General features: G+C 37.5%; 1 protein-coding gene across 6 annotated transcripts; it reads left to right on the top strand.

The window, feature by feature from the left end:
• Nucleotides 1-27,516, top strand: LOC123746057 (TATA box-binding protein-like 1). 6 transcript variants are annotated; one of them, XM_045727238.2, is made up of 8 exons: nt 70-182; nt 5,205-5,303; nt 10,235-10,431; nt 13,796-13,951; nt 14,180-14,252; nt 18,176-18,353; nt 19,717-19,811; nt 20,688-27,516. In XM_045727238.2, exons 2-8 carry the CDS (start codon nt 5,219-5,221, stop codon nt 20,867-20,869), a joined length of 966 nt encoding a protein of 321 aa, XP_045583194.1. In that variant the 5' UTR covers nt 70-182; nt 5,205-5,218; the 3' UTR covers nt 20,870-27,516. The 6 variants fall into 6 exon arrangements, with proteins under 6 accessions (XP_045583196.1, XP_045583193.1, XP_045583194.1 ...); XM_069314216.1 differs by having other exon boundaries at nt 116-182; nt 5,117-5,303; XM_069314217.1 differs by lacking the exon at nt 70-182 and adding an exon at nt 213-277 and having other exon boundaries at nt 5,117-5,303.

Below are 27,516 nucleotides of genomic sequence, written 5' to 3'. Positions count from 1 at the left end.
CAATCACTGAGCTCTCTTGTATGACTTTTGACGCCCAGTGCGTTTCATAAGGCGAACTGTGATTGGTGTGAGGGACAAGATTTAACCAATGACGGGCGCGGTTCCTCATCCTGTTATGGTTGAGGTAAGATGCTGTGATGGTGTTCTGTACGGAATGATCAGGGTTACTTCCTCTATTACTGGTATGTAAAATCCACTTGCCGTGGTGATTGTCCCTGTCCTAACCCTTTGAAGTGCTGCTCTGTCTACCTGACGGGCTCCTCCGCCCGCCAGGACGGTATTTGTTGTCCAGGAACCACAAAGATTAAAGCACCGGAGCATGTTTATATTGTTCATTGTTCATAATTGACCAATATATTTCATTGTTGTGACATGTGGTTGCTGTAGGACATGGAGTAGGTGTGTGGTGGGTGTGTTGCATGAAGTATATGTAGAAGGGTGGGGCTGAAGGGTGAGGGGGGCGCCAGGAGGGTGAGAGAGAGGGAGTGTTGCATGTGCGCTCACTGCACCCTTGTGGACCGTGGCTACACATTACTCGTAAGATATTTGGTCGAGGGACTCTTTCATGGGGCGGGGAGTGAACAGGTGAAGTAGAGGCACACCCTGCTTGATACGGCACACACTGGTGTATGTCAGGGTACGTCAGTATAGGTGCTAGGGTGTATTGATCTGTACATACACAGCAGACAACAGGAAACTGTACCACAAGTGTGCTTGAAGTGGGTGTTTCACACCTCTTTATTTTGTAAACACGCCAAAACCTCGTGCTCTCTTATGACCAACATTCTACTACAGGTTTGGCCGATTTTATTAATTTAAAACATATTATCCTCATTATTCATTGTGTTGTCAAAATGTTTTTACAAACTTTGCTTCAGGACCTTGGTGGTGTTGCTGGGTAAGGAGTCATCAAACTCATAAGCTTCAAGTGGTAAAGCTATTTTGAGTAACGAGTATTTCTTCAAGTCGAACCTAATTAAATGACCATTCCTTTGACATTCGGGAACTAATATGTACATTGCTTCTTAATAAATAAAACAAAATTAACTGATTGGTATAAGGAAGGGGGTGAAGATTGTAGAATAAGAATAAGCTACTTATGATAACAAAGTATAAGATGCCTGCCTTGACGCCCAAACCTGTCTATTTTTTTATTTTCTTGGACAGTTTAGCAACAGGACACATTGTATATCCTTGGGCCACACCTGAAGGACTTGCAGCTTGTTTGTTCATGGACCCTCTTTTTGACTTTGGGTGTAAACCCCCCTTTTTTAGACTCCTGAGTCCTTCTGGCCCACTTGTTGCTGTGGCCTTGCGGCTTTAGTTTCTTTACCTTGCGGCATATTTCATGTGTAGCCTTCCGGCTATTTTCCCCGTGCTGTGCCTTGCGGTGTTTGTGGGGAAATTCAAGTATACCTCGGATATATGCAGCATTTGACCAGTCCCCATTCCACCAACAATAGTTTACTAACACCCAGGTTCCCAATCACTGCTAGGTAGGTGAACATGGGCAATGGGTGTAAGGAGACTTGCCCATACGTCTCGCCCTGCCTTGAATATACTTGTGTTTAATCCCCCGGGTCAGATAATTACAGTTTGGCAAGTTTCCGTTCACCTGATGCATCTGTTCACCTAGCAGAAAACTAGGAACTGGGAGTTGGGGAATTGTCGTCGGTTGCATCCTAGGAAAGGTTGTAGTTAGCCTATAGAGCCCTCGATAAGACTAAGTACAGGCTTCCTGTCCTCGACAACAGGGGACAATGAATTTATTTATTTATTTATTTATTTATTTATTTATGCATATACAAGAATGTACATAAGGAATGTGAGGATACAAATATGGTAATTACAGTCTTGTAAAGCCACTAGCACGCGCTGCGTTTCGGGCAGGTCCTTAATCTAAGAAAATTTTAAGGAGGTAAATACTTGCAAAGTTTATAGACAAAAAAATGAAAACAGATTACATGGAATGAAAAAAAAAGATGAGAGAAAATTATAGGTACAGTATATTAAAGCACATAGGTAGCTATGATTGATTGCAATGACAGCTTAAAATGGTAGTTGACAACAAATTGGTAGGCACAATACAGCAGAAACAATATATGATTGATTGCAATGACAGCTTGAATGGTAGTTGACAAAAATTGGTATTTTATTGAATTGAATTATTTTGGATTCCCTTGTTTGGAGAAATTGATGGTAAAGAGATCGGCTAAGTTAATTGGTTTCTAGCAATTTATTGCTGTAGACAAAAAATAAATACTATATTGTCATAAGTAATGATAAACCTACGTAATTTGCTCTGGCTGAATAATGTGTTTGGTTTTTAAAGTTTTTTGTCCCATTAAAATAGCACCCGACATTGTTCTTGCAAGCCCAAGAGAATATTAACCAGGTGTAATACTTGGCTAATTATGCATTACTGAAATGGTAATCCTAAGGCTAAATACTTTGACCCATGCTGTGTTATTTAGATACAGAATTTTGTTTTGTTTTAAGGTAGAGAAATATCACTGGCTAGTTAACCATTTACACTTCACTAAACCTAATAAATATGTACCTAACTGATAGTTTGTGAGCCCAGAAAATGTAATTTTGTGTATGGTATGGTAGCCCTATCGAGTTTTTACAGTACGAGATGTTCTTTTAGGAATCGTCTGATTGTATGGAAATGAAGAGGGTAAAGTGTAGGCAATACAGTTACAAGACGAGAACTATGCTCGTGGTGTCCCCTCTTCCCGGTACTCGTCCTGTGACTCGTTGAAACTACTGACGATTTTGGCTTACACTACCATTCCATTTGTTACACTTGTCTGCCACTCTGCAAAAGAGAACTATATTTATTTATTCATTTATATATTTAAAAATTTTCACTATCATATCCTTACCTTGAATTTATGACCTCTTTTTTTTTGAAGTGGCAGGCTTCAAAATTCCTTGTCACTTATGTTGATCCCAGTTACTACTTTGTATGTAAAGATCATATTGCCTCTTCTTTTTTCTTCTAACTTCTTGCTTTCTCATATTTAACACTCCTAGCCTCTCCTTGTAGTTCTTCCTTTTCAGTTCTGGAAGCCACTTAGTAGCATGTCTTTGCATTTTTTGCAGTTTATTGATGTGCTTCTTAGAATAAACGGTGGTATAGTCTTGTGCTGTACCATGAACGTAGCAGCTGGGTAGTGCCATTACTGTATAAAAAACATAGCATCCCCCGTATAAATTTTAAATGCTTACTTGTAGTCCTTCTGTTTTCATTCGTGTCTCTTTAGTGTTGTGAAATTCTGAACTATAATATATACAGTACTGTAGTATATAATTAATATTTTATAAAGTTATAATTTAAGAGAGGGTCATTCCATGCTCTCTATTTTTATATTTGGTTAATTAGTAGAAATTTGAAAAACTAAAATCCTAAAGTTTTGAAGTTGGGATCATGGGGTGTCAATGTTATAATTTTGTAAAGTTGTGATTTTTATTTATAAAAAAAACGGCTATAACTATTAAGGGTAATAATGGTTTCGTTCACATTTGAATTTTTATGAATAACCCATTACACAAACCCATGTTCCATGCTTTTAAGTTACTCTGAATATGAATAGCTCTTGGTTAACAGAATACAAAGTACCGTACAGTACTTAGAACTTTTATAATAATTAATTTTATAGGGGGCATCAGGAATAGTAAACGTGCCCAACCATTTGTCCCATATGAGATTCAAACTCGGGAATTCCTGACAGTCTAGGATGACGCCAACTGTGTGGCATGTGAAAACTACATAAGTTACATGGTACTGTAGTACAAATTAAGAACTTTCAACTGTATGTAACCTTGAATGCAAAAAAATTACTGTGCAGTATCTTTAAAAATAATTTAAATAATTTATACAGTATTTGGCCAATTGATAGTAACTTTCCTAGGGCGAGTCTATAGTTTAATTATCAGTCCCCCCCCCCCCCCCTCCTTTTCATTCTTGTCCATTCCACAAATATCTCCCCTCACCCTATCCAACTTAACTCCTACACATACCTGCTCTCCTTTCCAGCTTTGCCACCCTCTCAATACTCTCCCTCAGTCCTTTTCCATCTTGGCCCACACATTCCTCTTTACCCCCACACTTTAGCATCCACAAACTATACCGCTAACTACATCTCTACTTCAACCCTACCCATCCATCATTCTCGCTGTCAAATATAATATGACTAATCTTGCCCTTTCTTAAAACTCGACTATATGCCACCCCAAAAAATACCAAACATATCTTTGTATACCTGCCACCTTACCATTTTCAGATACCCAGACACCCACCTGCATCCCCGACCTACAACCATACCACAAAAGACCATCACCCATCCCCAACATTACTGCTATCCCACACCACCACCCCGCACCTTCTAGATAAAGTAGTCATAGAAGTATGTAGTCGTTCTTTTTTCTCTTCCCCTCTCCTACTGCCCTTCATCCCTTTCTCGAAACTATAAAATGTTCTTGCATTATTGTATAGCCCATGCATTCAGGACTTGACTACAGTATGTGCTGTATTTGTGGCTGGAAAGTGGAGAGAGCATTAAATAGTAATAATTTGAATTGTAGTACATGGGTGTTTTACTTAGTAAAGAATGATACTTTGTCTCTGAAATGTAGCTCTGTTTTTCCCCCATAGTCATTTTAAATTTTATTTGTATAGGATTTTTTTATACATTTTTTTAAAGAAATGTAAACTGTACAAGGCTACTTATACAACACTGCAATTTATTACAGTAAAATAGACTATAAGCAGAAATACACACTTCCTAAAGTGAAGAGGCAAACATTGCTTTAAGTGATGTAAATAACATAGTGAGGTATGCAGGCACATCTAGAGAACTTTAATTTGTATTGTGCAGTTTATCTCGGAAGTTATCATTTTGTCATTTACCTACTTGGGGAAAATTGACTGCTATTGTTGGTTACTTCTTTACTAGGCAACAATATTTCAACATGGGCCTTTAAATACAATACAGTAATTGTGTAACCATTCTGACCAGTAATCACATGTCATTTGTCTTTAAACAAAAAATCCACTTTTTGAATTTGCTGTGAGACAAGTTTCCATTTTGTAACACTTGTGTCACTACAGTTATCACTGAACAAGTCTCTTATGAGAAGCCTTTTATAAGAGCAAAGACACAGTTTCAATTTAATGCTAATGGTCACGACGACATCAGCTCGGGAGTAAACAATGGCGGACTGGAAGACTGGCCCTCGCACAGTACTGGAGAACATTGCTGCAGCACCAGGAAATAACCAACTGTTCCAGATTTCAGGTAATTTTGTGGCTTTAAAATCATTCTGGATTTTTGAGTTACTGGGTTTTGGAAGTCCCGATTTTCTGTGCTCAACTGTAGTGTCAGTTGTATGAAGGTTACTGTCCTTATCCTTCAATATGAAGGTTACTGTCCTTATCCTTAAATCAGTACAGTAATAGTATTGAGTTTGATACTATACAGTAGCTCACTTTGGTGAAATATATTGGCCCACAGTAGAGACAAGAGTTGCACTAGAAGTTTCAAAACTTAACCCAAGGCATAAAGTAAAAATACCACACTTGCTCATAAAACTTTTACATGCATCAAATGTTCTAACATCTAGATGTTACATGGTTTTCATACTCCAGCTCTTTATAAAAGTTAATTGGGAAAAGGGATAAGAGACTTGTTTGGATTCTTAAGGAATAATTGCAAAGTAACTACCTGAATATATATATTTTTTAATGTGGTTAAATTTGCAATTTGATCTAAAAGATCTTTACACTTAAAACCATCAAGATTACAATATTATTTATATTTTATGTTTACAAATTATCTTGTGGCAATGCATATTCCTGTTAATGGAAGATCAGTGGAAGTGTGTGCTCATCTTGGGTAAAGTTTTCAGGTTTTCAACCTCCTGAGTACATTGCACTGTAGTATAAATGTTAATGAATAAACACACTTTAGCACAATGTTTGACATTTGTTTAACTTCGGCTCTACTTATAAGTACATCGCAGTATTATATAAAAATGTACAGTACATGAAAGCTGTGGATATTCAAAATACTGTACCATCAGTCTTGGAGCAGACAGATATACAGTACCCTGCTCTATTCATAAAATTACTGTGTTTAATTTGGGGTGTCAGATGTATGCTTCTGTTAGAGAGGTGCTATTATGAATTCTAGGTTCTGTCCAGAACTAGAGTACAGCATATATTTTGATACTAGAGCACTTAAATTCTTGCCAACAAATGGCTTGTATGCTAGAAGTGGCAAACTTCCTAAAGCTACTGTTACAGAAGAAAATCCCTCTCTTGAACTATAAATTAAGATGTGAGGCTACTTAGATCCTCAACGTACGAATCTTTGATTGCACCTAGGGAATTGGGATCCTTAAAAATATTCTTTAATATGTTTGTGGTTTTTTGGAGAAAGAGCCAAGTGGCAGATTCACTCGGTGCACAGTTGCAATATGACTAGTTCAATTATCATATTTATATATTAAAGATAGAACTTTAGAGGATATCCATACAAGAAAAGTTGTGCTCGCCTTTGAAACTACTTTTTGGATGATGCTGAATGTTCTACTGACATTCAAATGTGTACTTATCGAACAAAATCCCTTGAGCATTGGATGGATTGAGTCATTAGGATCGTCTTGCAAAATAATCTACATGCATCCCCCATTTGACATAAAGCTTATTTTTCTGTAAATGGGAGTGCTAAATGACTAGTTTTTTTCATAACAACATAGTTCCAGTGGAAGTATATTCTTGGAAAACTGTGTTAGGGGTTTACTGGGTTACTTTAACATTGATACATAACAACATTGACAAGCATTTTATAAACTGTTCTGTATTATCTGCATATTGAGCATTTGTACTTGATAGCATTGTTAGAGATGAAGTTAGGTACTGCTAGGAAGAGCCAGGTTGTGACAAATCCTCCTTGAAGAGGGCATAACAAATTGTCTTGCCCAGAGCAGCTCTTTATAGCAGGAGATAGTCGACATCAATTCTCTTCACTACAAGTCTTCCACTAAAATCTGCATCTTTTTCATTGAAAAGCTGCAGTGTAGCAATTATGTTATTGATGCCCTATATTTTAACTCCTGTGATGAGGTTTCTTTCTGGTACATATTCATGAGCAGTTATCAGTTGAATACTGTACTGCTGTTCCTGACCTGCTAATTTATTTACTTTTTATTTTTGCTGGTGAGACTGAAGTAGTTAATGCACATAGTGTCAATCTCTCTTATTCCTGTCTGGTTGGCAAGCTGAACAATGTCATTGGCAACTGCCACTATTGAATTCATGAAGTGTTGACATGCCCTGGGGTATAGTTTCTTTCAGGTACTGTTTGTAACACAGGTTGTTGCTTTCTCCCAAGTTGCATTGACATTTTTAATATCCTCTGTTATGTCATAGGACCTCGTATGATTCTATCTGTCTCTCTGGCTGTGTCTGTCTGTCAGTTTAGTTTTTAAGTGATATTCCTTTGTATACCTTGAACCTCTGGTTGGTCCACTGGAATCCATTTCAGTACTATGTAGTGTTAATTAGGCAGTGGATTAGCATTTTACTAATTTGTTGGTTTCAGTGATGATGTGTCCAATTTATTTTTCAACAGAAATATAAATAAGTCCTATAGGATTTGAACCAAGGCCACCAGGGTAACAGTCAAGTACTAGACCTACATTTGACCATCGATAGCTTAAGTGTTGGAAAGTTGAGACCTATATGTATCAAATATCCTACTACACTAGTGGAGAATAGGCACTATTATTCCAAGAGTTCCTTGAACATGCTAAGATCACACTGAGTATTAATTAAAAGTTGTGTAAAACTTGAATGGTCCCCAGTCATCAGTTTTTTAGCAAACCTTCAAATGAGTCCTTCAGGGTCGAAACTTGGTGTGATCCTTACATGTTCGAGGAATTGATGAAGTAACGATGCCCATTCTCCATGAATGTATTGGTGTTGGATGCATATAGGTCTCATGACTTTCAAACACTTGTGATGCTATTGTTTGTTGAGTTAGTAGTCTGTAGTGCTGGGCTGCTCCTATTGTGGCCCATGTTCAAATATTTGAGGGATCATTTGGAGTTTTTAAAACACTTATGCCTGGAGACCATTCAGACTTTACATATCCAATCTATTGTGTAACTTCTACATTGTTAAATCTCAGCACTAGGGGTATTGTCAAGTAATGACAAAGCACTGGGCTACTGGTCATTATCTTCATAACTGCACTGTTGGAGAGACTGGGGATGAGCCACTACAGAAATGTGCATCTTGTTGCCAGGCTTTTTTGTTATGCTTCAAGACAGCCAAATAATTACTATCAGTGCTGGATAATCATGGGATCTGAGCATTCCTGCCCAATAAAAGGCAGTCCATGGTAGCATGGACTGCCTTTTGTTGGGCAAAAGTATGCATGATGCATAATTCTCTTCTTGGGAGATTAAAAGAGTAATAAAATGTGCTTTCAATAAAGGCTGTTTGTATCTACATAAAAGGCAAGTAGGGTTAGGGTTTGATGAATGCTTTGAGTGAGTCGTAGAACTTAAATGAACCTTGGTGATCAGTACTTGCTTCTTTATCACTCGCTTTTATACTGTGCAAGTACAGTAATGTGACGTTAAACCTGTTGAACAAGCAGTGCTTGTCACCTGGGGTTTCTTATTGGGCTTTCACTTTTGCAGAGCGTTTAAAATGCTTTTCTCTTGTCCATGATGATGAATTGGCTCAAGCCAATTTTGATATACGGTTCACCCATGTTTCCTCCACTCTCCCCATCTTCAACAAATTATTCCTTGAATATGTCAGACCTCTTGCAATTGGTACAGTTGTGGACTTTACTATTGTTTTTCATCTAAATTATATTCTGTAAAATTGTGATGGTTGTGTCAAGGTTGGCCTCAGGTCGAGCTTTGTGAGTAGAAGAAACTCAAAACTCCATCAAGCAGGTATCAAGTGGATGTTGGGCATAGAACATGATCACACATCATGAATTATTACACCTACTCCTCCCCCCTTTTTTTTTCTTGATCAGCTTCAGCGTGGCAAATGCTACTGTTAGACGATCAAGTAAAAATAATGGCAAGCACTTTTTATGTCCAGTTTGTGTTACCAGATTTTAGCACAGATCATTGGATAATTTAAAGTCTACTGCATTTAGATTATTAATATTATGTACATAAGCACTTTAATTTTTATTATTATTAAGATTTATGAAGAGAATAGGAAAAATGCCAAGTATTCTCCTTGTCATAGTGTTGGTCATGCTCACAAAAGTCGTGCTCTGAAACTAATTTTACCATGACGTGTAATATTCATGTGCTCTACCTGTGTACCATACCGTAATTGGCTGTCGGGTTCCCTGCACAGTTCAGTACTTAGTCATGTTAACCTTTTTGGTAACATGTTGGTCCATTGGTGGATCATACTCATATTACATTACAGACTACAAAAATGACAATCCTTAATATTGTATATTAAGAGGATTGTAGGATGTTGAATGGAGACCTTAACTAACTTTTAGAGCAGACAAATGGCTGCATGTAAGAAAGATAGTAGACCTGCAGGTAAACTACATCATTAGGGGAAGGCAATTACAGGAAGCAATGCAAGAGAAAGATGTGGGAGTAGATATTATCCCAACACTAACACCAGAAGCTCATGTTAACAAGGTAACCTCAGCATTGGTGGAAGGTGAACATGCAAATGAGTCAGAGATGTAAGGAAGTTCTCGTTCCCTGTATGGATGGTTGGTAAGTGGAATGCATTGCAGGAAGTCCATCTACAACTTTTAAGAAAAAAGATAAAATTGTAATGTGAGGTAATTTGTGTGTTGGGTATAATTGGCTAGGTGGCTAGTCTAGTGTGCTAGATAATGCGCTACATTTCACTCCCCCTGTAATCACCAATAGGTAAGCACACAAACAGCTAAATTACAAGGCCGTTGTGTACCTTCATGTTTTTTCAATTCGTTGGTCATGCTGTCTCATTGACTTTTGAAGTGGATAGTCATTTATGTTTCTTTGTTGCAATTTTTTTACCAGATGTTATGTATGTACTGTATTTAAAAATACGGAGTCTCGGGATAGTATCGTATTGTATAACAACAATTTGGCATGTAATCTTTATTATTAAAAAATGTGTAAACAAATGTTTATTCAGGGGTATAATTTACATTGAATAATATTTTTTCCTCCTAAGCAGAAATGGCCGCAACAGGTGACTCGACGACAAGTGCAACGACTCCTCGCCAGCTGCAACATATTAATAACTTAACACCTATGCATATGGTAGAACTGGATCAGAAACCACCAAAAATGCAAACAGATTTAGCCCCTTCAAGAATAAAAGACGTACACACGAGTGATCTCCCACAAGAAATCAAAGAAGAAGTTGTCAAGGTGAGACACTTTAGGGCATCTTCCTGTAAATAGTGACATGTCAACTTTATTTTATTTTCATTTTAGATAACCTCCACACTTTTCTAAATGATTAAATTGTAGATTTAATTAACTTTTTGTGAGGGTCTTCTTATGTTGTGATGGTTCTAGAGATTATCATTAACCAGTTTTAACTTTTAACTAAACCTCCCAATGATGGCCCGAGTGGTTCAGCTGTTAAAAAATATAGACCTCTGGCAGCATAAATACTCTCAATGGCTTCATTGTAATCCAGTAGTTAGGATAAGGTATCCAGTCACTCCCTGGTGTCCTGTCACATGGGAATAAATAAATATAAATAAATTAAATTAAATAATATAATTAATTAAATATAAATAAAATAAATTAAATTTCATTTAATTTATTTAATTTAATTTATTTAATTTAAATAAAATAAATTTTTATTAAATTTATTTTATTTAATTTTTTATTATTTTATTTAATTTTTTATTATTTTAATTTTTTATTTAATTTATTTAATTAATTTTATTTAATTAATTTTATTTAATTAATTTTATTTAATAAATTTTATTTAATCAATTTTATTTAATTAATTTTATTTAATCAATTTTATTTAATTAAATTTTATTTAATTAAATTTTATTTTATTTTATTTAATTTTATTTAATAATTTTATTTAATTAAATTTTATTTTATTTATTTAATTTTATTTAATTAAATTTTATTTAATTAAATTTTATTTAATTAAATTTTATTTAATTAAATTAATAAAATAAAATAAATTTATAAATAAATACTCCCAGAGACGGTTCGTAACCCGAAAATTTGTAAACCGAAGCAAATTTTCCCATAAGAAATAATGTATGTTGAATTAATCTGTTGCATACTCCCAAAAATATTAACTTCAAAGTAAATTTTATATCTAATTCAGCCAAATCTCTAATGCCTAATGCTAAAGTATGTACACGTTATTGCATACCTTTATTGACAACTCTCGTTGGCATATGGAAGACGGTGAGGGGGGGGGAGGAGAGGTGTTAGTGTTTTGGAAAGGGAGTCCCCTTCCATTATAACATTGGGCAGTGATGACTTCTCTGGGGTACTCTCTCCTACATTTTGCAGGAGTACCACTTGGATCTGGTTGTGGCTCACCACTTCCTTCTGTTACTAAGAATCTGTCTAGACACTTATTTTTCCCTACATTTAACACTTGTCTATAGTGAGACATCACATTGTCATTTAAAAGGTCAATGCATTATCCTGCTACAGCTATATTTGGGTGAGTTTTTTCAACAACTTTGCTTTTTTTTTTCAACAAAGATAAATAACTCTACATATGTCCAGTGGGGATGCATGTTGCGTTCAAAATTAAAATAGTGGTGCCTCCATTTATGAACGCCCAATTACGAACTTTTCGGGTTACGAGCCCGATTTGTTCAGAAAATTTGAATTGGGATATGAGTTTGATACGCGTACAGCCAACCTAGCGCATGATGGCACAGCGATAGCGCCTCAGTTTACCAGTGCCTCGTGCTCAGGGACTATCCCGCCTGAATTCTTCCCAAGGATTTGGTTTCTTTTCGGATTTTTGACCATTTGACCATAAGTTATTGTATATCTCGCCATGGGTCCCAAGAAAGCCAGTGGTCAGATTCAAGGCAAGAAATCACATGTGAGAGTGACCATAGAGGCCAAAATAAAAGATCATTCGTAAGCATGAAAATGGTACTAGTGTTGTTGAACTAGCTAGGCAGTACTGTACAACAAATCTGTGAAAGACATGCACTGTACTTGCCAAAAAAAGGACATTTTGAGTGCTAAAGTGACAAAGTGGTGTAAGATGTGGGAAGAAATGCAAACTTTTATTGGAACGACTCGCCCAGAGAAAGCTGTAGTAGGCTGTTGCATTAATCTTTTCAATGACAATGTGATGCCTCGCTACAGACAAGCGTTGCAAAGAAGGGAAAAACGATCTTCAATGGAACGTCTCCTTGTGAGAAAATAAAACAGTGAGCCACAACCAGGACCTAGTGGTATGCAGGCAAAACGTGCCAGAGATGTGCACTCCAGAGAAATCTTCACTGCCTGATGTTATAATGGAAGGGAACTCCCCTTCCAAACGGTAACACCTCTCTCCTCCCCTCCTCACCATCTTCTATATGCCAACAGGAGTCATCAGCTAGGGTAAGTAATAACTTTACATTTGTAGTGAAGATTTGGGGTGAATTAGGCATAAAATTTACTTTGAAGTGAAGTTTGAATTTCCCACTATTTCTTATGGGAGATATTCGCTTCAGGTTTACAAATTTTCGGGTTACGAATCCGTCTCCAGAAACGGATTAAATTTTTAAACCTGAGGTACCCCTGTATTTGTTATAATTCCATTTATTCTTCTTAGAGCTTCTGGTGTTAGTGTTGGGATAATATCTACTTCCCACTCCCATTGCTTCCTGTAATTGCATTCCGCTAATGATGTAGTTTACCTGCAGGTCTACTATCTTCCTTACACTGAATTCCAGCAGCCATTTGCCTGCTCATTTAAAGTTAGTCAAGGTCTCCATTTGGCATCCTACAGTCCTTTTAATATACAATATTAAGGATTGTCATTTTTGTACAGTCTGTGATGTAATACTCATCTTGAGTATGATTCAGCAATGGGACCAACATATTGATCAAAAAGGTTAACATAAGTACTGAAATGTGCAGGGAACAAATATATGGAACGAACAAGGGTGTGGAATGGAGGAGGATTATACGGAAACGTGTGCATGTTACTAAATTCAAAGCTAATGATCAGTGGGTGCTGAACCCAATGGTTGCTGAACCCATTGGGTTCATCCATGGCAAAAACAGTTAGGGGAGAACCTCCCATTATTCTCTCCACACTACCCCTACTGGCAGGCACCCTTCACATCTCCCCACCCCCCAACTAACAGGCACCCCTTCAACCCTCTCTCCCCCCCCCTCCCCCCAACTAACAGGCACCCCTTCAACCCTCTCTCCCCCCCCCTCCCCCCAACTAACAGGCACCCCTTCAACCCTCTCTCCCCCCCCCCCCTCCCTCCCTCCCTCCTCACTACCACCACCACTTCTCTCCTCTTTTCTTGACCGTATAACATGTATGTTCAGAGGGGAAGTAGTGGCTTTTAAGGATATTCATAATATTATTTTTTTTTAGTTTTGTGAGATATGCCTGTCATAGGGACTAGAGATACTGTCATAAACTGGTTGCTCTTGTAATACAGTACTTGATGTACTGTGTTTTTTTTTTCTGGCAAAGAGTGATTTTTAAGAATATTTTTTATAATAATTGCTAAAGGGGAAGTTGACAATGAGGATAATGGGTTTCATTTAATCTTGACAGGTTGAGGAAGACATTTCAGATGAAGTTACAGATGTTGATCCTGTTATAGACATTATGATTAATAATGTTGTAAGTTCCTTCTCCGTTAGTTGCCACCTTGATCTAAGGAATATTGCCAGAACAGGAAATAATGTGGAATTTCGACGGGAAAATGGAGTAAGTAATAAAATTGCTAAAAGTTTGACTTTTGTGTATGTCATTTTTCAATTACTTTTATTGTAAAGTTTGTGTACCACTATAGTGACAGCATTGTCTGGTCAATAATTAATCATGTATACTTTGAAATGTTACAATACTTCACAATGACTAGAAGAGACCTATTTTAGTTATTTTCTACAAGTGTCTTAGGCAAAAAACTGACAGCAAAAATCTCTAACTATTCAGATGGTCACAATGAAAATTCGGAGGCCGCCCACCACTGCATCTATATGGTCATCAGGGAAGATTACGTGTACAGGTAAGGCCAGAAGCTACTGGGAAAATTTGTTTACTTCATTTGTATAATTGCTAGATTTCCATGTTGTAGGTAGGTACAGTGCTGTTCAGTTTACTTTCGTAGCCTCGTCTTTCTATTTAACAGTACTTCAGTAATGCTGAATTTTCATGGCAAACCTAATATGAAACTATCAGGCTGAAGAGTACATAGTGGAGTCCTTCAGTTCTATGTCTTGGGACTAATGCTCTTTCTAATTAATGTTTACTGCTTGAGAGGGGTATATTGTACGTGTTAATTTTTGCAAATTCAAGGCTAATGAGGACTGTAGTTCTGCAGGGAGACTGTGACTAACTTCAAAAATGGTCACATGAATGGCCATTGAGGGAATTAAGGAAATTGAATCCAAAACAGTGCAAGGTAATGAAGATGACAAAGGAAGATAGGAGACGGGTGGGGAAACTACAAGGAAATGATAAAAAATTATCTCTGAGGATTTAAATCGAACATCGACACCAGAACCTCTTGTGAACAATATTGTCATTAGCATATTGGAAGTTGACAAGCAAAATGGCATTTACAAATATAAACTAAGAGGCTTTAAAGTTCACATAGTGGTTAAAATTTCTATACAAGATCATTATTGGAGTATGCTGCATTGGCTTGGAATGGTCATCTTATGAAGCACATAAGAAAAATTAGAATACAAATTTACAGTCTCCGTGGTGTAGTGGTAAGACACTCGCCTGGCGTTCCGCGAGCGCTATGTCATGGGTTCGTATCCTGGCCGGGGAGGATTTACTGGGCGCAATTCCTTAACTGTAGCCTCTGTTTAACGCAACAGTAAAATGTGTACTTGGATGAAAAAACGATTCTTCGCGGCAGGGGATCGTATTCCAGGGACCTGCCCGAAACGCTACGCGTACTAGTGGCTGTACATGAATGTAACAACTCTTGTATATATCTCAAAAAAAAAAAATACAGAGGTTAGCAACTAGTACCAGAATTTTTTAGGGGTAAAGTTTAAGGACTGGTTAAGGTAGCTCAGTCCATTTCTTCAGGTGCTGCTTACTCGGTGTCCAAACCCGGTGCGTTTCCTGCAGCTCCGCCTCTTTCAGCAGATCTGGCCGGTGAGGTACCTTGCTGGTTTACTCAACTTTCCGCGCTTCGTGTCTGGAGTTTTGACATGGGTGTATCACCATCTATATGGCGACCCAGTGGCTTCTCTAATGGTGTCCCACGTGTGGTCTTTTTCTCGGCAACAGTATGAAGTCTCTTGGTGGTCTTTTCGCCCTTCCCTTTCTCTGTATAGGTTGTTCTCGGTCTCGAATCACGTTGTTGACTTTTCTTTCTTGGCTCTTTCAGGACAAACATCTTATGACGAATGCTGTCGCCTCGTATCGTGCTGCACTGGCGGTGCAGCTCCAGCTTGCATTCGGGGTAGATGTCACTTCACATCCATTTTGCAAGCTTTCTCATGCCTTTTCTCACCTCCAGCTTGCTCAGTGCCGCCTGAACCGTCCTGGTCTTTGGACCGGGTGCTCTCCTTTCTCTTTTCTCTTTGGTTTGTGGTGGCCCATTGGTCCAAGACTGTTTCCAGAAAGCTTCTTATTGGCTTTGGCTTCTGGGGGGTCGGGTTGGGGAGCTTCATGCTCTCTTCAGGCGCAGAGACTTGTTCTTTTGGTTCGGGGTGGACGTTTTGTTTGTTTGCAGCCGTCTCCTCCTTTTCTGGTGAACGAAACGGCGGGCTTCCGGAGGGGTCCGTAGGTTATTGGTGCTTGGTTGGTCAGGTGCATCATGTTTTGTGTCCGGTTGCAGCTTTACGCCGTTACCTACGTGTCTCGGCCTCTGTGTCCAGGAACACACTTTGGGTTGACCCTGTTTCTCTTGTTCCCTGTTCCAGGGCTCGTGTTTCTCGGGTCATCCACAGGGTTATTAACACTTTGTGCAGCCTAGCGTGCGCGTCCCAGCCCATCCCAAGGTCAGCCTGGCGTTTCCTATAAGCGCACACCCACGCTAAAATGTGTATACTCTTTCCAGTGTGTTGACCTTAATTTTCGTGCTACGTCCATTTTTGTTTCAAATTGTTAGTAATAGATTTCTCTAAAGGGATATAAGGTTAAAAAACCCTGGCGTGTCCCCCACAGCAGACCAGAAAATCGGCCAGGCGTTACCCGTGAGTGCGTAACTGCACTAAAATGTACGTGCTCTTTACAGTTTTATGACCTCACTTTCCATGCTACATCGTTCATTTTGGTGTCAAATTGTTCGCTATAGATTTCTCTAAAAGGATATATGCATATAATGTAAAAGAAAAAGCAGTCGCACTAGCTGCAGCAAACCAGAAAATCCACCAGGCGTTACCCATGAGCACTCGCCCATCCAAACACCCGCACTAAAATGTATATACCGTTTACAGTTTTTTTTACCTCGATTTTCACGTTACATCAGTCATTTTTGTATCAAATGGTTCGCAATCTAAAGGTGCGCATTTTAAAACTAGTTGCATAATAATCGAACAATACCCCCCCAGGAAGCAGCCTATAGCAGCTGTCTACCTCCCAGGTACCTATTTACTGCTAGGTGAATAGGGCATCAGGATGAAAGAAACTGCCCATATGTTTCTGCCTCCACCGGGGATCGAACCCAGAACCTCAGGACTACGAATCCCGAGCGATGTCCACTCGGCTGTCAGGCCCCTGTACAGGCGTCTTTATGGATGCAGTTTCTGTCCCCGCCTGCCAAAAGTGTTATGTCTAGCCAGCCCGCTGTCTACCCTCGCCCACGATGTTCGTAAGTTCGCAGCTTTGGCTGCTGTGTTTGACAATATGTCTTAGGCGGACATTCGGGCACGTGGGTTTTGAAGATCGAACAGGGTCCTGGCTGCCAGATATCGTGTTAATGTGCCAGGCCCTCACCGGTCTTCTGCTGCCTTGGGTCAGCAGTTGCAGCCAATTGTCTTGTCTTCATTACGAGTGGTGCGGTGTAGCTGCCTCCTGGGTAAGTACCTCTTTTTCTGCTCGTTGGGTGGTTGGCTCCAGGGAGCCGATGGGGCTCCCTCACAGAAAACCAGCGTTGAATGTAATGAAACGCCACGTTTTATGGGTATAGACCTGGAGGCTCCCTGGCACCCTTCTTTTCCCTGGTCGGCGGGTTTTGTTTCCAAATTGACGGTCTGGCTAAGTGGGCTGGTGCCCTCTTTCCCTCCGGGAGGGGGGTGGTGTTCGGCATAAACAAGCTGTGCATGGCGTGATAACCTGTTGCTTGTTAGCTTGTTTTTTCTTTGGGGGAGTTTCTAGCCTCTGTTCGGTCTCGGGTTGCAATTTTCTACCAGGAGGGGTCTGTTCTTCAAGCGAAAATTTTCTTTTCTTAGTATGAAATACTTCCATACGTGTTTCACAGGCCTTTGCTCCCTGTGCCTCTGAGGGGGACCATGTTCTAGCTAGTGGTCCTCAGTAGGTGTGACAGCTCCATATAACTGAAGCCCCGTACTAATATTAGCTAATATCAGTCCAATAGCTCCAGGGAGCCTCTGGGGCTCTATCCAGAAAAAGGTGTTTCAATACATTCAACAGTGGTTTTTAGGTCCAGATAGACAGTCAACTTAACCATCTCTTTCCTGTGGAATCTCTGTGGCTCTAAGTTGATTTCTTATCAGGGTCTTCCTGTTCAAAAACCATACTGTCTGTCCGTTATTATGCCATTACTCTCCAGATGTTCTATCCATTTGGTTTTAACTACTAGCTTTTTTTTTTTTTTTTGTGTGTGTGCGCGCGTGTGTGTGTGTGTGTGTGTGTTTTTTGACTGCCAAAGTATGTACCAAGTTTGACTACCAGTTGAAATTAAAGTCCCCCGTGTGTGTATGTACACATTTGTGTATTCACACACATCATTTTTTTATAATTATATAAATAAATTGTTCCTTAATTATCTCATTTCCTCTTCAGGCTCCACTTCAGAAATCCAGGCTAAAACAGCAGCGAGGCGTGTTGCACGAGCTATCCAAAAATTAGGATACAATGCCAAGTTCAAAAATTTTAGAATTGTTAATGTATTAGGGACTTGCACCATGCCATTTGCTGTGAAGATTACTCCGTTTTCTCAAAAATTCAGAAATAGAGCCAGGTAAGTGTAACTGATATTTTAAATTTCCACTATGTTTATCTAAAGTGTTACTGTTGTATTAAAAATATCCAAACGTGTCAGCATTTCCGTTTTTTCTTGGCATTGAACTTTTGACCCAAATGGTAAAAAAATTATTTTTATAAACTGATAAATATGTTGGAAAAGTTTACTTGGAGCAGAGATGTAGAGCCTGCTACCTTTTCCTTCTTTTCTGACAGAGATGGAAGTGGTTAGCTTCCAGAGAGAGGTTCATTGGTGTTTGCAGCTTGGTTTATCCAGTTCGGGATTGTACCTTCTGTTTTGGTTACAATGGTCAATCACTGTCGGCAAGCCACCCATTCTGCTTCGGTGGATGTACTGTTTGTCATTTCGGTTTCATTGGTCCCATGTTCCATGGTGTATTCCTGGTCATCTGCTACGTCCTTATCACTAGCCAATTGGGGTCTTCTCTTGGGGCCTTCATTGTTCGTCATTTCATAGCTTTGACCAGTCTTGACTTTAATATATGGGCTGCCATTCAGACTTGGATCTTGGAGACTTAACTGGGTCTTCCCAACATGGTTTCTAGTCAATATTATTACTGTTCCCAGTCAGGTTTGTGTTCTTCACCCAAGCCATGTTTCCTGGCTCGGTGTTTTTTCTAAGACTGGCAAGTCCCGTGCTTTCCTTATTTTCTGTTAGTTATCATCAGGGAACCACCAAGAGGATCCTCCAGAAAACCAATATAGAATGTAATGAATTTGGCCCCCTTTCTGGGTGAACCCCTATTGGCTTCTTGACCTCTTCCCCCCCCCCCCCCTTCCTTTACCATTTACATCAGTTCAGGAATTGTCAACTCCAGGTTGACCAGCCACTTGCCAGGTGTCTGCCCACTTGGGAGTGCTGTACATGTGTACTATGGGGTATTTAATACCCTGGTTTGAATAAACCATTTTGTTTTGAGATATTCTTTTGCAGAGACTCATAGCTGTTTTAGTGCATCGTTTTCATGAACAGTGCAGTTCTTTATTGTCTTGCCTGTGCAGGCGATGAGTCACAATAACGTGGCTGAAGTATATTGACCAGACCACACACAAAAGTCTTGCCTGTTTTCTGGGCGCTTTCCTGTGTAGGGTGATTATAACAATTTCCTGCTCTGTGCCTTTGTGAAGCCATATTCTGGCTCTAGGTCCCTGGACTAAAACTAACAAACTAATGTGACTGTACGGAAAGCTGTCTTGGCGAGTTAACTTCAGGGAGTCACCAGAGCTAGGTTAGAAAAGGGCATTTCATTACATTCAATGCTGGTCTTCTGTATTATAAAGAATCATATGCATAAACACTGAGGTAGTTTCAAAGAATATTATGTTATGCTTTTCAACAGTTATGAACCAGAGCTGCATCCTGGCGTCACGTATAAGATTGATCACCCAAAGGCAACGCTGAAAATATTTTCAACTGGAAGTATTACTGTGACAGGTTAGTTTTCTCATTCCTGCTTAGTTTCTTGTTTTGTTAAATTAAATTTCATCTTGATTATGGAAATGATATTCTGTTGACTACAGGACTTGCATATTTTTAATTTGCTTGTGATCATTGCAAAGACCAGAGGAATCACAATCAAAGCTGAATGGATGTACAGTATAAGTTTAATAAGCTGGATATGTATAAAGTGCTGAAATGTCACCCTAATAGATTAAAAAACATTTAAGATTTAGAAAATAGGCAATTACTGGTTTAGAAAGTTGGCTTTAGTTCAAGGGAATGAATTGCCAAGTAACTATAGGAAGCATCTGTTGGACAAACATGAGTGGAGGTAGTTGGGTGTAAATAGGAAATGCCTCTTATAAGCCTTCTGCAGAACCCTATATTCTTAGGTTTTGTCCACTCTTGATGGCTTACAATGCGTTAGGTGCAAATGTGTATGAACACACTATTTTGTAGCACTGTAACCTCGCCACATATACTTCCTGATATTTATGTGAAACTTGCTTTCTAAATTTAATATTTTATTGGCATAATTGTTAGTTTTTGAAAGTTATTAGGTATAATGTGAAGGACAGAGGTTTTGTTATTTAAGGGAAAAATTTAATAGCACCAATTCATGTAGTGCATATTAAAGTTATATTAAGATGTACAAAATGGTTTAGGGAGTTCAATCAAGAGCTTTCCTCACTTTTTTCAAAATATTGTATGTTCAGAATTTGGCCTTATTGCTGTGATTTTACAAAGAAATGCCCATATCATACATTGTAAAAAATACATTTGACTTCACAAAAATATAAATCTAAATTTCAAGGATGTATAACTGTTTTATTTTGATCAGTTGGTGAATCTTTATTCTTCTTTTTTCAGCTCCCAGTGTAAACAATGTACAGAGTGCCATAGAGCACATATATCCCTTAGTAAATGAATTTGGAAAGGCACGCACTGAAGAAGAAATGGCCGAATACTGGCACCTCAAGGCTAGACGGCAGTTATTACATGACGATGGGCACGATTCGGATTCTGATATTCCAGCCGACCTTTGGAACTAAGATCTGTAGTTTTGTATGATAGGTGTTGAATACTGTTAATCACCAAATAAGAAAACTCATCTGCAATCATCAAGCATATCACAGCAGTATATATGGTGTTAATTGAGTTTTGTATATCACATCATTCATATTTTTACATTCACTCAGCCTTCTGTAACATAATATTAGGTTGGTGCCAACCAAGGTTACTTTAGCTAGTCATAAGGCCAAACAAAAATATTTTTGTGTTTCCGGTAAAGAGCAAAAAATGAGGAGGCTAGCACATGAAAATTTTAGAAGTTTGGCTGCAAAGACATTTTATTGTAAAATTATTCACCTGTTGCTTTTTATTTTGTTCATTGTTATAAAATTAAAATGAATAACAAGTTTGATGAGTAGATGATTAATGGATTTTTGTATCTATTTGTTATATTTAATTGACTATCTTTCTCAAGAGCTGTTATCTGCAGTGTGAAAATTTTCTTTAAAAGAAGGAAATTTAGAGCTGTTTGCAACTGAACTAAAGAACTGAAAAAAGGCATTAATAATTTAACCTATATTTTAAAAGGAGTTAACATTATCAGTAAAGCACATTTAAAGCAGTTGACAAGTGCATGCTGCTGTAAAAGCAGTCACAGTTTGAATTATGAAAATAATCCCAGTATGTACTATAGTGTGGTTACTGGAGTAAAGTAGGGTAAGGCAGTGGGTGTTCGTGCTCCACTACTTCTGTCTTCCTTGTACCAGCTTTCTTATTATTACTTTTTTTTTTCTGTTAATATTTCCTTGTCAACTGCTTTATTTGTAATCTAACCAGCATGCAAAATAGGTTTGAGCTTTGCCATTGGGTCCTGCAGCACTCATCACCTTGCCCAAAAGACGTAAACATTGTGTTGGTAACCACACTGTCAAGTTTGACATCTAGGCAGGTTAACTTGCTTGTCAAACTTTAATAGGCCCCAGACATTTCATTTGATGTAAATAGTTTGCTCTCATGCCTTACCCACTGTAGTGGTGTCCAACTATTGAGAAGGGTATGCAAATTCAAATCATAACAAATTTAATACAAACACAATGCATGAGACATTAGGATTAAGGATTAAAATTCCTTGCATCAAAGCACCCTAATTTCAGTCTTCTCTCGGTTCCTTCATCATAGTTCCTCCCACATGATAAAATGAACTTGGCTGTATTTGTTTTTACTCCTGAAATTATTTCACAACTATCTAGCTTAGTAATATCCTGTATCAGGATGTTACTATGCACCAAAGAGTAGGAGTTTTATACAGTTGACGTGGGAAACATTTACACCCATTAACTAAATTCACACAAGTTGAACATTCCAAATGAATGGTTAACCCCCCAGAGAATCTCGAGTATATTCTCTTCATACATTAAGAATAAACTGTAAAACTGCATTTGTGTAAATGACTAACTCCTTACGATGAGGGTTTGCACCCAACATAATAAACTCGTGACAATACAGCAGTTTCATAGTGTATAATTTGTAAATCTCGTGCAGATTTCTATAAATGTAGTCTGAATGCATTATAGACTTGTACTAATGGACTACATAACTACTTCATTAGTGACAAATTAAACCTACCACTTTCCCTTCCAGCTAGCCTTTATTAGCACATGTCTTGCAGATTGACTAATACTTGTCTGCAAAAGCTCCTCAAATATAGTTTAAAGAGAAGGCCATGTTCAGTAAGTGACACTGAGAAAGTAAAAACATATAACCGAGATGAGTACGCATTTTGTGTACAGTATATATTATACTACGGTTTATATATTATGTAATATATATATATATATAATAATATAATATGTTGCATATCTTGTATTATTATATAAACTGTACATGCTGTGTATACATATGGAATATAGGCAAATTACATGGCAAATGCAGATACACAATGAGTATGACCCAAGTTTGTATAAAGAACATTATTTTATTTCGGTTCTCTTTGTCATAAACAGAATCTAAAATTCGCAACAAGGCAGAAATAGACGTATAATACAGTCATGATAAAAAGGAACATTGTACAATTAATTCCAAATCGGTATAAAAAGATATAAAATGAATCCTGTATCAATCTGCAGCTGGAAAATTTTATATTAATCAGACCTACAAACACATTCTAATTGGCCTAATATCAGGATGTAAATAAATGAATCGGTGTTTAGTCTTATCTGGACCCAGTAGCTTCTACATGGAACTATTAGGATTAAGGTCATCTGATTTTGGTTTAAATTCATAAGCACTCATTTGATCGAAGGAGGATGTGAGTTTTATCTTATTTCATGGCTATCAAAATTCTTAACACCTCAAAAAAAAAAAATGATCTGTTTCAGTATTGCTAATTTGTTAGTTTCTTGCTTAGACAAGCCCCAAATCATCACTTTAATCATGGAATCGCAATTCATCCAGCACACCTGTGTGAAATTTCAAAATATAGATTTGCATTATAAAATATGACTGACTAATAATGAAGATGTCACTGCCTCATTGTATAATTTTCACAACTTGTCACAAACAAAAAAAAGACAACTTTTAAGTCTTGGTTTGTGATCCAAAGGTGCTGTTGCCTCGTAAGTGTAACTAATGCAAGGCGAAATACTTTGATAGCATGTACATAGCTAGAGCTAACATTGAGAGATTAAGGGTTCAAAGGAACAGCAATTGACCTAGGTCTTGACTGAAAAATGTAAACTTAACAAGAATGCTTTAACCAAATTATTTGGAATATGGCACTAAATAAATGGTTTGTTTGTATATTGTAATGCACTCAAGTTGAAACAATACAATTTTATTTTTAATGCCGCCTTCATTCACTTTCTCACCTGTGAGTCCATAATCCCAGAGCGAATTCAAATCCTGGCAAAATACTCTTTAGTTATTGAGTGAACCTGCAATAAATATTGTATAGGCTTTGATAAATCTATAACATGTTGCCATCTATATAACACCATTGCTGTTTATACATGATGCCATCACAAGTGGTCTTTTCTGTGTGACCAGGCATGAAGTTTGGATTTGTCACTTGCGATCATGTGTAATTATAATGAGTACTGTACTGTATACGTGACTTGCAAAACTAGGCTGTAACTACTTTGTTACAAAACACAAATGTGCACAAATGATTTAGTATTTTAGAACATTATTTTCTTCTTCATGACTTGACTTCTGAATGAGGAGTGTTTTTTCTATTGTTTAGTTGTTTTTGGAATTGTGGCTACTTCATGATACGTCTGCAGTCTACTGCTTGGGGTAGCATTTTCTAATTTTCTTTAAATTGTTTTAGTTCAACAGTGTTACTGTCGGCACATAACATTAAGTAATCTCTTGAAGGCTATATTTTGTCAATTAATGCTATTATACTGTTCTCTTTGTTACTTGTCCATGTCAGTGTATCTATGCCACAGTTTTTTCTCATAGGGTCATGTGCTCTATAAAAAAAATTACTGTGGACTGTCTTGGTGACTAAATTATTGAATTACTACCTGATGGCTAGCTGGTAGGTTCTTTCTACATAAACTTCAGTGGGCCAGTTTTATGGCTTGCCACTTATGGATTTCGGCCCATAATTGCCTTTTTTAGTACATTCTTTTTTCCTATTTCTACAGTATTATTTATAAAAAAAAGTCCTGTATGAAATATACTTTGTGATTCTTTAGCTTTTATCTCGATCACATCTGTTGGATTATCATGTTTCTCATCACCATTATGTGCCTTTTACTCCATGGAGTATCTTAGTCACTCTTTCTTAAACAACTTGTATTAATTCTGCTGACATAATACTCAAATTGATTGTAAATTTTTAAGAGGCTTTCTCATCCATGACTAGGTTCAGTAACCTGGACCTGCCTCTGTGCACCCTGCTGCAGCCACTAGCTCTATCCCTGTCAGAGTGCCTGTATATCTCATACCCTTCAAGACCTTATTGAACATGCCTTCCACTCATCATTATCAACTTATTGTTGAATGAAGGCTGTTATTATTGTGGTATATCACTTGTAAAGATACTTGGTACAACTGCAGCTTAATGATCTATTGAGATCTAGTAGCTGTGACTTTTGTTTTGATGTGCTTTGGATCCCCTTTGTTGCATGATTTAATAGTTGCTTGCTTAGTGGCTAGTTATCTTGAAGGTTTGTCTTATTGCCAGACTTCTCTTAAGTCTTGTTGTAAAGTTTACTGCTTGCTTTTGAAATTTAAATTATTTCCGATTTTTCATCATGACAACGGAAGCATAATTGCAGTATGCAATCTTGTCACGCCTCTTCTGTAATTCACTGGCACTTCCACCTAAAGAATTTTTTTAGAACATTTAATCAGTCCATAAATCATAGCACTACAAATTCCTGGTAATTTCAAATTTTATATTACATATTTCTCGCTTCCTACCTTCTATTAGAATTAACAGTTTTTACTGAATATTATTTACTGGTAAATATTATATTGGCTGCAAACTGTGCTACAGATAGCTGTTGAGTTTCTTGCTCCTTTAATATCTTTTTCTACTTCTGCACTTTCTATCCTCTCAGATCTCTATCCAAGGCCTTGTCTCCCTCCTCCCATCTCTCCTCTGTGTTCTTCACGTCTGAACTCGCTTGCTCCTCTCTCGTCTCTATTTCCTTCCTTCAATTTCTTATTCCCTTCTTCAGTCTGTCACCCTTGACTATTTTAGTTTGCATTCTTTAGTAAATGGATATATTTTGTTCCCATTCCTTAAAATTTGGCCATGTAACACAGCTAAACTTTGTGGAGATTATGGCTGAACTCTCAAATTGCAGCCTTTCACTTGTACACCTCACCTCAATAGCTGGACAAACTATGGCTTGTGGTAGTGATACTGATATACAGTGTGTCCAAACTGGCACTGCAGTTACCATTCAAAACAACTGGCATTGACTAATAATAATAATCAGTACTGATTAATAATTTGTGAACATAAGACTGTGGCAGGTAGTGCTTGAGTATGAGCATTATTAAAGTAATCATCAGTTGGAAACTGGAAGGACAACGTAATTATTTAAAGTTAGGTCTTGAAGGTACATGTGAGACTGTTATGACCATCATGGCATAGCTTCTGGTTCTTTGATGTGTGGAAGCGAATAAAATGTTACGTGTGAGGAAGACAAAAGCAGCATTAGCACTAGATTGTTTTTATTGTAATTGAATAATGAATGAGTTGTACAAGACTAAGAGTAAAGTAGTTTTTGGAATGATGACTACTGTTGTGTGACACTGAAAGGATGGAAGTGACAGTTGTCAGGCAAAAAAGCTACTCGAGTTTGTAGCATTTATTAAAAGTTAGGTGTATTTACATGACTTGACATTTGATGCTACTGAAAAATGTGTCTTAGTGTTGGTATGTGAATGTATGATAACTGCAAAATATTGAGTGTAAATACTATAAGAAATAACCATGTGTGAGAGGACAAATTACGTTTAATTTCTTTACTTTGTTTTTTGCTGGGGCTTAAAACTTTATGAAGATTACCGGAAACACATTTGTATGGGAAAATGGCCTGAAGTGAAAGTTAAGCAGTCACTAAGGTGCACTGTTCCAAATACGAACAAAATCTTACTTCTTAGAATTGAACTTAATAATAACTTGGCCACAAAATTTGTTTAACTTTTATTCCGGGATGGCATTGTACTTTGTACATCATTTACATAATGCATGAAGATATTTGTCTGTTGTGCACCATTCATGAAACATTAAGACTGCATGAGAGTTCATGTTTAATACCTTGGTTTCCTACAGCAATATTTCAGACCCAAATTCACTAGTCTCCACAGAGGTGGCCCATGCTTGAACCTTTAAATCTATTATATTCATCCAGTCTCCTTTGTGTATTTTTTTCTGTGTATATAAATATGTATGTATGAATGTTATTTTCTTAGGTCTTGCACAATCTTTAGTTTTACTCTGTAAAAAGAGATGTGGGGCAGAACTAGTGACCACAAGGCTTGACAAGTGGCATTATTAAGGAGAAATATTTAAGCATGGGTTTTAAGTAAGCCATTGTGAATGTGTGGTGTAGCTAGAGGGGGGGAGCATCATGGGAACATTATACATTTCATCCTCATATTTTTTTACCTATGATGATTTGAAAGGATTTATTGTTAACATTTATTTCTGAAGTAAGACCTATGTTACTACAAAAGCAGCTTTATTTATTAAGGTTTTGAGTCACCAAAGCATCTTTTTGAATTGTTCACTTGATTTTCTCAGAATCATGTTTAGGTTTAGCTGAAACATTTGATATAGTAGTGATGGGTCGTGGTATTGACATTTGAACAGATATGGCAGTGGTGGTGAATGATCCGTCATACGGAACTTTTAATGCATCACCACATATATTGATATTTACTTATTATCTGTGTAGTCTCTGCCATAGTTTCCCATCACAATTACTGTGGTAATATTTAATATTTGAATATTTCTTAGTTGTATGAATTTCAATTTTGGCTTAAGCAAAGATTATTTAACCATATGTACTATTTAGACACTATACTAAATTTTGCAATGACAGACCTTGTTTATGTCGCCAAATTGTTTTCCTCTCTGCAAGGAAGCATTTTCGAAGTTAATGTTATGTCACTTCTGAATCTAAACCCTCTAGAAAAAGAGCAATACAAAAATGGCCTTCAA

The sequence above is a fragment of the Procambarus clarkii genome, chromosome 78, assembly GCF_040958095.1.
Source record: "Procambarus clarkii isolate CNS0578487 chromosome 78, FALCON_Pclarkii_2.0, whole genome shotgun sequence".
In the NCBI taxonomy this organism is placed as follows: Eukaryota; Metazoa; Arthropoda; class Malacostraca; order Decapoda; family Cambaridae; genus Procambarus; species Procambarus clarkii.
This window is presented reverse-complemented; position numbering and strand designations above follow the sequence as displayed.

Bases quoted from the DNA above. Each gene is read 5' to 3' on its own strand.
- LOC123746057 (XM_045727237.2), top strand. From the start codon at position 89: ATGACGGGCGCGGTTCCTCATCCTGTTATGGTTGAGGTAAGATGCTGT. The intron at 10,432-13,795 runs GTGAGACACTTT...TAATCTTGACAG, and splicing joins TCAAAGAAGAAGTTGTCAAG to GTTGAGGAAGACATTTCAGA. The intron at 13,952-14,179 runs GTAAGTAATAAA...CTAACTATTCAG, and splicing joins AATTTCGACGGGAAAATGGA to ATGGTCACAATGAAAATTCG.